Source organism: Anolis sagrei, chromosome X (genome assembly GCF_037176765.1).
Source record: "Anolis sagrei isolate rAnoSag1 chromosome X, rAnoSag1.mat, whole genome shotgun sequence".
NCBI classification, from domain to species: domain Eukaryota; kingdom Metazoa; phylum Chordata; class Lepidosauria; order Squamata; family Dactyloidae; genus Anolis; species Anolis sagrei.
This window is the reverse complement of record NC_090034.1, coordinates 51,508,053-51,521,101: the sequence shown is the minus strand read 5'-3', so window position 1 is coordinate 51,521,101 and position 13,049 is coordinate 51,508,053. Positions and strand designations below refer to the sequence as shown.

The 13,049-nt window shown below is 45.8% G+C and overlaps 1 protein-coding gene across 5 annotated transcripts in view; it reads right to left on the bottom strand.

The window, feature by feature from the left end:
* The window catches only part of DOT1L (DOT1 like histone lysine methyltransferase), a 71,317-nt gene extending 62,810 nt beyond the window's left edge, over positions 1–8,507 (bottom strand). For 3 of the 5 annotated variants that reach the window (XM_060785130.2, XM_060785131.2, XM_060785129.2), the window contains exon 1: positions 7,999–8,507. In XM_060785130.2, the coding sequence (XP_060641113.2) occupies positions 7,999–8,079 (81 nt within the window). In that variant the 5' untranslated portion in view covers positions 8,080–8,507. The remainder of the gene's footprint in view (positions 1–7,998) is intronic. The other 2 variants (XM_060785128.2, XM_060785133.2) reach the window with 2 other exon arrangements.
* Positions 8,508–13,049: the final 4,542 nt, after the last annotated feature.

The following is a 13,049-nucleotide window of genomic DNA, read 5'->3' as shown; positions in this document are numbered from 1 at the left end:
GGATGAACGGAGGGTACGCGTGGGTTCATATACGGAGATGCGGTCACGCAGGTAGGCAGGTCCCAAACCGTTTAGGGCTTTGTAGGTAAGCACCTGCACCTTGAATTGGGTTCGGTAGGTAAACGGCAGCCAATGGAGCTCCTTAAACAGGAGGGTTGACCTCTCTCTATAAGGGGCGCCAGTTAACATCCTGGCTGCCACCCGTTGAACCAGTTGGAATTTCCGAGCCGTTTTCAAGGGCAGCCCCACGTAGAGCGCATTACAGTAATCCAACCTAGAGGTGACTAAGGCATGGACCACCCCGGCCAGATCAGCCTTTGCGAGGTACGGTCGCAGCTGGCGCACAAGTCTTAGTTGTGCAAAAGCCCTCCCGGACACCGCCGACGCCTGAGCCTCAAGCGTAAGTGATGAATCCAAGAGGACTCCTAAGCTGCGGACCTGTGACTTCAGGGGGAGTGTAACCCCGTCCAGCACAGGTTGCCACCCTATACCCCGATCCGGTTTACAATTGACCAGGAGGACCTCTGTCTTGTCGGGATTGATCTTCAGCTTGTTCTCCCTCATCCAGATAGCCACAGCGGCCAGGCTCTCGACCAGCACTCGAGGGGCCTCCTTGGAATTAGGTGGAAATGAGTAGTAGAGTTGTGTGTCAACTCCTGGTTAGTCGTAAGGCCGAACAGGGTATAGGGTTACAGCCTGTGTTGGATGGGGTCGCACTCCCCCTGAAGACGCAGGTTCGCAGTTTGGGTGTGATCCTGGACTCATCGCTGAGCCTGGAACCTCAGGTTTCGGCGGTGACCAGGGGAGCATTCGCACAGTTAAAACTCGTGCACCAACTGCGCCCGTACCTTGGGAAGTCTGACTTGGCCACGGTAGTCCACGCTCTGGTTACATCCCGTTTAGACTACTGCAACGCTCTCTACGTGGGGTTGCCTTGAAGACGGCTCGGAAGCTTCAATTAGTCCAACGTTCGGCAGCCATGATACTAACAGGAGCGGAGCGCAGGGAGCATACCACTCCTCTGCTGCGCCAGCTCCACTGGCTGCCGATCTGCTACCGAGCTGAATTCAAAGTGCTGGCGTTGGCCTTTAAAGCCCTAAACAGTTCTGGCCCAAGTTACCTATCCGAACGTATCTCTGCCTATCAGCCCGCCAGGACCCTAAGATCTTCTGGGGAGGCCCTGCTCTCTATCCCGCCTGCTTCACAGGTGCGGCTGGCGGGGACGAGAGACAGGGCCTTTTCTGTGGTGGCCCCTCGGCTGTGGAACGCCCTTCCCATGGAGGTAAGATCAGCTCCCTCGCTCATGGTGTTCCGTAGAAGATTAAAAGCTTGGATGTTCGAACAGGCCTTTGATTAATCAGTGCAATAAATGTGACGATCACAGGAATTGAAATATGGACGATGAATTTTGGATCACGACTCTAGTTATGAGATGCATTGGGTTGTTGCTGTTGTGTAATATTGTGTACTGTGCTCTTTTGTTTGAATTGTGGATTGTTGACTGTTTTTATCCTGTTGTAAACCACGCTGAGTCGCCGGTTAGGCTGAGAAACGGCGGTATAGAAATAAAGTAAATAAATAAATAAATAAAATCTGCGTAGAGATGGCACCTAACTCCAAAACTCCGGATGACCTCTCCCAGCGGTTTCATGTAGATGTTAAAAAGCATGGGAGACAGAATAGAGCCTTGCGGGACCTCACAGGTCAAAGGCCAGGGGTCCGAGCAGGCGTCTCCCAGCTTCACCATCTGAGATCGACCCTCCAGGAAGGACCGGAGCCACGACAGAACCGTGCCCCCGAGACCCATCCCAGAGAGTCGTCCCAGAAGGATACCATGATCGATGGTATTGAAAGCCGCTGAGATGTCCAAGAGAACCAACAGAGTCACACTCCCCCTGTCCAGCTCTCTACGGAGGTCATCCACCAAGGCGACCAAGGCCGTCTCGGTGCCATGGCCAGGCCTGAAACCCACATACCCATTATGCCCAAAGTTGAATACTGGAGGGGTTTGTGAGAGACTGACCTTGATATCTGGGAGTTGTAATTCACCCACAACCAGAGAAACTGTGACCTCCACCGATGATGGACCTGGACCAAACTTGGCACACAGACCCCCCATGACTAACTCAACCTACTGGAGGGGTTTGAGGGGACTGACTTACCATAGTGGGAATAGTAGTTTACCCTACAGCCAGAGAGCACACTGAACCTCACCGATGATGCATCTAGAGCAAACTTGCCCAACATAACAAACTTTAAGTACTGATGGTGTTTCTCAGGGTTAACCTAGCATGATGAGAGTTGTAGTTCACCCACAACCTTATGCATTTTGTAAAATAAAAAAAAGACTTTATCAAATAACCCAAGCAATGCCAGGTACCCAAGCTTGTGTGTGCGTGTGTGTGTGTGCATCTCTCTCTCTCTCGATTGATCTGTCCATCTATCTATTAATCCATATGTGATTTAGAGATGCTTAAAGAAAGGCAGGAAGAGAAAGAAGAAATAAATATCTGAGCTAGTTGCTCGTTCTGCATCACAAATTATGGCCTTGTATGCACCGACATGAAAGAATTAATTCACTTTGACATCACTTTAGCTGCCATTGCCTTGATGCTACGGAACCCTGGGAGTTGTAGTTTGGTGAGACACCGCTGCTCCTCCACTGTGGAATTAATGCAGTTTGGCATGGCTTCCATTGCCATTGCTTCAATGCTATTGAACACTGGGAGTTGGCCGTTTGGTGGGGATCAGCCCTATTTGCTAGAGAAGGCGAAACAGCTACTAAAAATTCATGCTCCTATAATTATATTGCATTCAAGCGGTGTCAAACCTTGTTAGATTAATCTTGGGAAACATCCTTTTTTATTCATCACCTTGGGTACATTTTGTGTCAAAGTCATGCCAAAAGCTCTGCCGATGCAATGACATTTCTTGTTGCCCTTTTTGAGTTTTGTAAAAAGAGAGGTGTACTATTTGGTTTCCTTTGTCTCTCCCACACAGCCGCCCACTCCTCATTTTCTCAGACTGCAAAACTCTTAAATAAAAGAGAAAAAAATCAGTAGGGCTCTGGAAAGCGCTGGAAGAAGGATGAAGAGTGCCATTATAAAAAACCTCACTTCTTAATAAAAATGCCAGAAAATTCCCTAAGAAAAAAAAAAAATCAGGTGCCAAGAAAATCCAAATGCCTTTCCCCAATACTAAGCTGTGCCAAGCAATGTGATGCTGACTGCTTGGATGGAATACATACAGAGAAAGAGAAAGAAAGAGGGAGGGAAATTGGCCTGAATATAACAGAAATAATTCCCCTTTTGCTGCTTGAACAACCAGTCAACAAATGGAGCAGCAAAACCTGCTGACGTCAAAGAAACCACAACGGACCCCTCTTTGCTTCTCTGCCAAGAGAAAGTGGGGAGAGAGAGACAAGTGTAAGGTTGTCAGCTATACACAACAATGTTATTGGATCAGGCAATATAGAGCCTGCCTTTGCTGACTTTGTAAGGCAAAATCTAGGGCCATTTCCTCTTCAATCTGACGGTTCTAAAGTTTCTCCCCATCATTTCATCCTGGTCCAACAAGCAGAGATAAGAGCCCTAAAGCTCAAAGCAAGGCCTATACTGCCCAAAACTCTTGACTGCATGGTAGGCAACCAGTCTATAGCAGAACATTAATAGGTCTGAAAATAGTACTTATATACTCAAGCATAAACAGAGTTATTCAGCCCCTTTTTTTAGTCTGAAAAAGCCCCCCTTGGGATGCCTGTGGTGAAGGAAACACATAAAATCTAGAATGAAATTGTCCCTGTATGAAAGCCTTCACTTGGGTGGTGGGCAGTATGGTATTTGTGGAGGACATTGCCAGGGCTATCGGACATGTTCATGATGCTCACTATAATCTGCAATGTCAATGGAGGGAGGGCCAGTGGTGTCTCCTGAGTAGTGGGAGTTATAGCTGTTTGTGGAGGCAGGAACTTGCCTGTGTGAGTGGACACTCCAGCCACATACACACATACATATTTTCACTTTTATTGTATGTGCGTGTGTATATATATAAATGAAAATCTTACAAGGATTTAGTTTTAACCTACGGTTTCCTAGTCAAACTGAATGACCATGTCATGAAAGGAGGCATGTTTCAAAAACATGTCACCAACACGGAAAGTTTTGAAAGCTCTGTACTAATCAGAAAGGAAATGTACTGGGTACAGAATTGCCGCCAAAACCCAACTTTCGATTTCTGGGAAAGCATAATAGGCCCTCGAAGGCTAGCAAAAACAGAGAAAGAAGAGTGCTGCTCAAACAGGAAAGGACATATTAACTGCCGCACGTTGTAGGTCAAAAATAGCACAGCCTCCAAAGCCGGCAGGATGTTTTGGAAAGAAGGCCAAGAGGAGAAAGCAGGGCCAAGCGTAACATTACGTGGGGCTTTTTCCACCGTTCTGCAGAAACTGGTCACACTGACAGCTGAAGCAGAGCATGAATATCTATGTGACTCAGGCACCACTGCGTTTTCATGCCCTGCCTCTGGCAGACCAAAATTGGAAAAATGCCATTGGCTGCAAAAAATACAGGAGCCTTAAGAGTTGCTTGCCAACTTCCTTTTATATAACACACACACACAGAGTATGTATGTATATTGATTGGTTCGTTTAAACCACAAAGGGGTTTGAGGGAACTGGACCAAACTTGGCACACAGAACCTTTCATGATCCAACTTAAAATAATTGAGGGGGCTGAACTAAAAAAACCCACCCATTTTGGACCCAGAGAAGAGAGAAAGAAAAGGAACAAAGTGGATTAGATGTTGCGGGATGACCTATGTATGACAGGAAGGAAGGCAGAAAAGACTGACAGAGAAAAGAATGGAAAGAAAGGGCGGGATAAGGAAAGGAGGGTGGGAAAAAAAGGGGGGAGGCATTAAGAATAGAGGGAAGAAAGAGAAAGAAAGAAAAAAACAAGGGAAGAAAGAATTGAGGAAGGGAGGAGGGGAAAGAAAGAGAAGAGAAAAGGGAGGGAGGGAGGGGGAAGGCGCAAGGGAAAACAAGGGAAGATGGAAGGAAAGGAAAAGGAGAAAGGAACAAGGTGTGTGCCTTCAACCGCGAGATGGGTAATAAATAAAATTGTTGTTATTATATTATGTACAGCCTGTAATGAGAAATCAATTGTCCCAAGTACAACTTATCTCAAGGTAGGATTCCTAAGTCTAAATGTCAGGTGAGGGAGAAAAAAAGAGCAAGCTAGAAAGCAGCCCTTTTATTGCCTGTTCATAGTTCACCATCCTTGTGAAACAGATAGCCAAAAACCAACCCTGCAGACAAAGATTATGGGGCGGGGAAGCATCAGTGGGTGGAAGAGGAAGCAAGAAAAAATGCCTTGGGTGTGGACTAAGGGCGTATCTGCAAGCCATGAGTCGGGCACAACCGGAAAAGCGGGCTTGCCTGGGATATAAGGAATGTCTGGAACTAGAGAGAGAGAGGGAGAGAGAAAGGGAGAAACAGGGTGGAAAATACTCAACGGAAAAGGCTGGCAGGGAACCAAGAACGCAGCAACACAGTGTCCTGAGCAATGGGTCGAGATGGAGGCCGGCAAGAGTGGTGTTCACTGGGTCAAATAAGGATTTAGCCATGAAAGCTGAAAGCTGCCCAAAGACAACACTTCTGTCTCCAAGGGATTGGAGAAATGAGCAAACATTCAAACCCAGAAGTGAGGTCCTTGCTGGACCAAACTGGAGGCACAGCCACCCTTCACTTTCGCACAGGACTTCCTTCAAAAGTGAAACCCCAAGAAAAGACAACCCTTCTCTGGCAATGTTTAGGCCAGAGTTTCTCAAACTGTGCTCCTCCAGATGTTTTGGACTTCAGCTCCTACCATTCCTAACAGCTGGCAAGCTGGCTGGGATTTCTGGAAGCCGAAGTCCAAAACACCTGGAGGAGCACAGTTTGAGAAACACTGCTTTGGGGGATCCAGAACTTCCTAGAGAGGGGTTTGCTCTAAGAGTCAAGGTTCTCCAGCATGTCTCTATCATCAACATCAGGCAGAAGGTCATAGTCAATAGGAGTTACTGATCAGATGTTTCGAACCCCTGCTTTAGGAATTATTTGGGAACTGAAGACCGACCTTGGAAAGGTCATGGGAGAGGTCACATCAGGACACATGTCTTTGATTGTGACATGAAGGTTGGGACGAACCATTATTATCAATATTTTTAATCTCTTGATTGAAATGCATCTTCAAAGTTATGCATGGGCAAAGCATCGCACTCTATAAAAATAAAGGATAGTCGGTATCTGCCATTGGACTGCAACTCCCATGAAGCCCATTATAATTTGCGCCCCTCTTTGTAAATAATCTGACCATTTACCAGATGATAGTCCCCATTTGCCATCATGAGATATCTAAATGTTACACAAATTCACCCCATTCCTTTCCTACACTATCCCAATAATGTCATCGGACCCTATGTTACATAATTCTCTCACGACACAAAACCACAAAGACAATTTTCCAGAGCAGGAACAACAAAATGCACATTCTGCCAACTTTTCTCCATATAAAACCCACTGAAAACACACTCTCCCAGCCTCAGAGGAAACCAAAGGCCCATGAAGGAAAATCCTAATAGAGGTTGCTATAAATCCAGGTTGAGTTAAAGAAACGCAACAGTTTTCCCTAACATACGTTTTCCACAGTTGCTTTTCTCCCATATTTTGCCCCACCACAACACAGTCCCTCATTTTTCTAAGTAATAGACAGCAAGAAACTCCATGATCCCCTCGCTTTTATACCTGTTTTGAAAGGTACTTTGAACCCAAAGGCAAGGGCAAAGATAAGATATAAATCAATAACAAAACAAAACTCATAGTTTTCTCCATCTGATTTTTGCGCACAATAAAAAATCAACTCCAAACTCTTCCCTTTGCCATTGGAGAATATCCCATTTTCAGTATCACATTCTTCCTGAATAGGTAGCACCCGCAATGTGCTCCATTGAACACCTTTCTTTCATACAATAGGGGATCTCTGGCATCCAACTATCTGAAAATGACCCTACACAAAACAACATATGTAGTAATAACAATAATAATAATAATAATCCACATTGTCTGCTTTGAACTGGAATACATGACAGTATGGACTCAGCTAACCCAGGACCCTTCCAACCAAGAATACCAAGGCAGAAAATCTCACAATATCTGCTCTGAACTGAGTTATCTGAGTCCACACTGCCATATATTCCAGTTCAAAGCAAATAACGTGGGATTTTATTCAGCTGTGTGGAAGGGGCCCCAGAATATCAAGGCAGGAAATCCCACAATATGTGCTGTGAACTGGGTTATCTGAATCTACACTGCCATATATTCCAGTTCAAAGCAGATATTGTGGATTTCCTGCCTTGAGATTCTGGGTTATATGACTGTGTAGAAGGGCCCCGAATCACATTGCCATATAATCCAGTTCAATGTGGATTTTATACAGATGTGTGGAAGGGACCAATGTGGATTCTCTGCATGGATATTCTGGATTTTATGGCAATGTAGAAGGGAAGGACACCCGTTTCCCTTCACTCTCAGAGCCCTTCCACACAGCCATATAACCCAGAATAGAAAGGCAGAAAATCCCACAATATCTGCCTTGAACTGGGTTATCGGAGTCCACACTGCCATATAACTCAGTACAATGTGGATTTTATACAGCTGTATGGAAAGGACCTTAGACAGTTTTGACCCCCTCCGAATTTAGCACTCCTCCCTTACCTTTTGAACATCCCTATTTCCCACCCTGTGAGGACACCCCGTTTTCTCCTCGCCTCAAAGACCCCCCAGTTCCCCTTCCCTCTCAAGGGGCCCCCATTTCCCCTCAGTCCAAGGACACACCCCGTCTTTTCTCCCCCAGACACCCCACTTTCCCTTCACATTGAGGAGCCCTTCAGTCCCTTTTCACTTGCAGAACCCCCCGCTTCCTCATGTTGAGGCCTATTCGCGGCTTCGGTGCCTTCACTCACGTAGATAGGCAGGGGCCACGGGTAAACGGCCGGCTCGGCTCCCACGGGCGACTTCAGCCGGAGCTCCAGCCTCTCGCCCATGTCGGCGGCGGTGAGGGAGTCCGAGAAGCGGGAGGTCAGGTCGGGGCGGCGGCGGGGGGCATGCTGTGGAGGACCGAGCGCGCCGCTCTGGCTCGCCTCTCTATTGCCGCCCGCGCCGCGCCGCCGCCATTTTGAACCCGACGGGAGGGGCCGCGGAGGAGTGACAGCCCGGGAAAGAAGGAAAGAGCCGGGGAAAGCTTCGAAATTACAACGCGGGCGGGCGACGGCACGCAAAGTATTGTTTCTCCTCTTGTGTGTACTGTAGTAGTAATGGGGAGAAAAGAACACGCGACGTCACGTACGCAAAGGAAGGGGGGGAGAGGGGCAGGGGGTGCGCAGGCGCACCACCGCCCGCCCACGTTTTCCCTATAGGTATGAATACATATCGAACCGAGTCGTGAGGTGAGAAGACACAGCAGCAAGGAGCATGCGCAGAAGGGGTTTCTTTCTACAAGGGGGAGGAGTTTGCGTCTTCTCTTCGTCCAATCATGTTCGACCTCGGCTTTCTCCTTTACTGGGAGAACGCGCATGGGCTGGGGGATATAAAGAGATGGGGAATATAAAAGGCGCGCGGAGAGAGGGTTAGCAGATGCGCAGGCGCACTACCGCTCGCCTTCGTTTTTCTATATCCATATTGAACTGAGTCGTGAGGTGAGAAGGAGCATGCGCAGAAGGGGTTTCTTTATTAAAAGGGGGAGGAGTTTGCTTCCTCGCTTCGTCCAATCATCTTCGACCTCGGTTTTTCTTCCTTATTGAGAGCGAGAACGCGCATGGGTAGGGAAGGGGGGAAGAAAAGGAGCGTTGAATAACAAAAAAGAGCGGGATTCTGTGTCTAGGAAGGTGGTTGCGCATGCGCGCGCGCCTCCTCTTGTCCTCACTTGCCCTTCTCCAAGGGGAGGCGGTGATTGGTTGGGGCGCGGGAGCGCGCACGCCCTCTTTCTCCTCACGACGCTTTTTTACTACAACTCGCATCATGGCAGGTTCACCCTAAGGAACTCCATCAGTACTTAAAGTTTGTTCTGGATGCATCATCGGTGGGGTTGAGTATGCTCTCTGGCTGTTGGGTAAACTACAACTCCCACTATGGTGAGTCAGTCCCCTCAAAGCCCTCTAGTAGGTTGAGTTAGTCATGAGGGTTCTGTGTGCCAAGTTTGGTCCAGGTCCATCATCAGAGGAGGCCACCGTTTCTCTGATTGTGGGTGAACTACAACTCCCAGAAAGGAAGGTCAGTTCCCCCCAAACCCCTCCAGTAATCAAAATTCGGCATATCAGGTATGCGTGCCAAGTTTGGTCCAGATCCATCGGTATTTGGGTTCACAAGTGCTGTCTGGATGTAGGTGAACTAGAAGTCCCCCAAATCAAGGTGAATTTCTCCCAAATACCTCCAGGTTTTTTTGTTTTTGTATTTTGCTGGTCATGGGGGCTCTGTGTGCCAAGTTGGGTCCAGTTCCATCTTTGGTGGAGTTCATAGTGCTCATTGATTGCAGGTGAACTATACATCCCAGTACCTACAACTCCAAAATATCCAGGCCAATTCCCCTCAAAACCCACCAGTATTCAAATTTGGACACATCAGGTATATGTGCTAAGTTTGTTCCAGATCCATCATTGTTTGTGTTCATAGTGCTCTCTGGATGTAGGTGAACGACAACTCCTATAAAGACCTCCAGTATGTTTTGTTGGTCATGGGGATTCCTCTTTGTTTTCTGTGTGCCATAGGAAAGGGTTAAGGAAGAGGCAGTGCAAATTCCACACCAATGGAGATAGTCAGAAACACCGGGATGTATGTGGTGGAAAAAACACATACAATCTAGTATGAAATTGTCCCCAAATGAAAGCCTTCACTTGGATGGTGGGCAGTATGGTGTTTTGAAAGACATTGGCAGGGCTCTTAGACATGTTTATAGAGCTCTTTATCACCTACTTGGAGGGAGGGCCATTGGTGTCCCCTGAGTATTGGGAGATATAGTTGTTTGTGGCGGCAGGAGCTTGTCTGTGTAAGTGTACCCCACAGCCATATATATATATATATATACACTCTTATTGTGTGTGTGTGTGTGTAATTTCCCTGAGATTAATTACAGCTATAATTAGTCCGTACATTATAATAGTAATAATAATAATTTGATTCCTGAAAACATGAAAACAACAATACAAAGAAAAGATCAGATGATTCCTGGATCCCACAACATACAGAAAACTAAAACGAGACCCAATCAGCAAAATCACCAGAAAAACCAACACTCTGATCAAGAACTTCTTGATTAACCTGAACATATGCCAACAACTGTGCAAATCAGAAGCCCTCCCATCTAGGCTTTATGAACTCCCAAAAACCCATAAGGACTCCACCCTACTCAGACCTATAATGAGCACTATTGAATCCCCCACATACGACTTGGCAAAATTTTGGCCACACAGCTACAAACCCATATTGGGCTTACTGCACACTATATCAAGGACTCAGTACACTTAATAGAAAAAATCAGCAACCTCAAGCTCAACACCAATGATAAACCAATCAGCTTTGATGTGGTTTCTCTATTTACCAAGGTCCCAGTAGCAGACACCACTGCAGTAATCAACCAGAGTTTCCTAGAAGACATCACAGCTGTGTTTCTGCTGGAAATGACAACCTTCAAGCCTTCTCTAGTAATCTGTTTATCTATGATCTTGTCGCTTACTGTTTCCTGTATGTATGTTCTGGTACGCAGTTTCCTTTATGGTTCCTGTCTATATTCCCAAAGGCTTGAAACTTGAAACAATATTTGTTATCCAAACAGGAGACCTGGAACTTAAACATGGAAACAAGATCCAGACCCAAGAACAGAACTCCTAACTTTGAGCTCCCAGGACAGGCCACTTGACAAATGAAAATCCAACGTTGATCTCCCCACCGAACATTGACTCCAGTTCCTTAAGTATACTCCCCCTTGCCCATGGTTTCACTTTTTCTCACACCCGTGTTCCCTTTGTTTTTCTTTCAGTCTTTGGGAACAGCAAATTTGTCTCTGTTTCACACTATCCCTTCTGATCTGTAAACACTGGGTTATTGGTAACCCTCCTGTCTCCTCCACATTCTTTTCAGAGTCAATCCCTGGCCGATTCTCGAGAATTGCTGTCAGTTTCCTTGACAACAGATCTACACAAAACACTCATCTTGAAAAACATTTTTGCTTTCCCCCACAGAAACACAGGATCAACCAGAAAATCCCGATCCTCATCCTCAGAGGCTTCACAGGCCTCAACTCAAAGCTCTGCCCTCACTCCCCTCCTTTTCATTGTTGCAATGAATGTAATTACCAGACCTGCAGAAACCAGTACCTTGGACTTTGCTGTACGCTTACAACGTAATGTTTACAATTAAAACCAAACAATTAAAACATAATTTATTAAAAACATCAGTTAAAATCACATCATCTAAAATGTAATCCAAGGCTGTTCCACTTATCAACACATTAATTTGTAATCACTTAATTGCATTGCTCTTTTTATTTGTAAAAAGCTTGGTCCCAGAGCCATGACTTAGATCACAGAGACAGTTTCAGAAGAAACAGGATGTTTCTCTTGAGAATCCGTTTCTTGGGCCTTCCCAGCCTTCAGAAGATGGGGAGTTACTTCATGATAAGAGATTAGGGCTCCACATGGAGAGAGCTAAGGAAAGGTTAATGAGAAGGTCAGAAAGAATTCGTGAGGAACAGTAATTGAAAGACCAGTGCAAAAAAGATGATCTCATGTTTGTTTGGTCAGGTTTGAGCTTAAATTAGGTTCTGGTTCCTGGGGCTCTTCAGAGCAGACAACTTTGTTAAATAATCTAGTTCATGACCAGTTCTCAAATTTGCCTATGTTTTTGAATTGATTTTTGCCTTGCTTAAGTTCCTGTTTTTATGCTTTGGTTCCTTGGATTTCATGCACCTTGTTATTTTGGGACTTCTTGTACACTCTTATGGATTTCATGTTTCTTGCTACCTTGGATTTCACGGACATTACCAATTTGGGCTACAGTGTTCCCTCACTTATTGCTGTTGTTTTTAAAGAGGGTTCATGTTGGTACAATCTTTGAGAGAGCAACACTGCATTCAGGCGAAGAGCTCTCATTTTTGGCCTATGTTCTTGGAATTCATGTACATGTACAGTACTCAAGTTTCTAAACTGTTCTTGCTTTTCGTTCATGTGTGGCCTGATTTGCCTGCCTTGGATTTTATGTTATCTTGCCTTTGGAAATCTTGGTGAATTGCTGTTGGGGGCTTTCCTTGCATGGATTTTTGGATTTTCGGCTTTTATGGAAATAACCCTTTGAACTTTCTTGCTTTTGAATTTGCTTGTTTTTTATATACTCTGCTTTTAATAAACTTACTTATTGGATTACCTGGGCAGTGTGTGGTTTGTGGTGAAAACAGACTTCAGGGCCCTAGAGCAACACTTCGCCTCAACACTAAAAAGACAACCAATGAGGAGGAGACTGGCACCATCCAGGCTGATGGTGTGGATCTCCCAAAAGTCAACACCTTCAGGTATCTCGGATTGATGATGACTTCAGATGGCAGCCTTTCATATGAAGTCATTACACAGACTAACGTGAGTTGGATGAAATGGCGCTCGGTAGCAGGTGTACTTTGCGACAAGAGGATGCTCAATCACCTAAAATCAAAAATCTATCGACCTGTAGTGAGGTCTACCGAAATATGTGGAGCTGCACGTTGGCCAGCAACAAAGGAAGCAGAACAACACCTCGGTATTATGTAGATAAGGGTGCTCTGGCTTCACACGCCTTGACCACACCTGCAATTATGACATCCAGCAATGCTATGGCATTTCTTGAGTTGCTGACAAACTACATCTCTGGCATACAACAACAACAACAACAACAAAACTTTATTTATATCTCACCCCATCTCCCTGTGGGGACTCAGGACAGCTCACAGGCATGAAAAGGCAAATATTCAATGCCTTGTATTGTAATACATAAA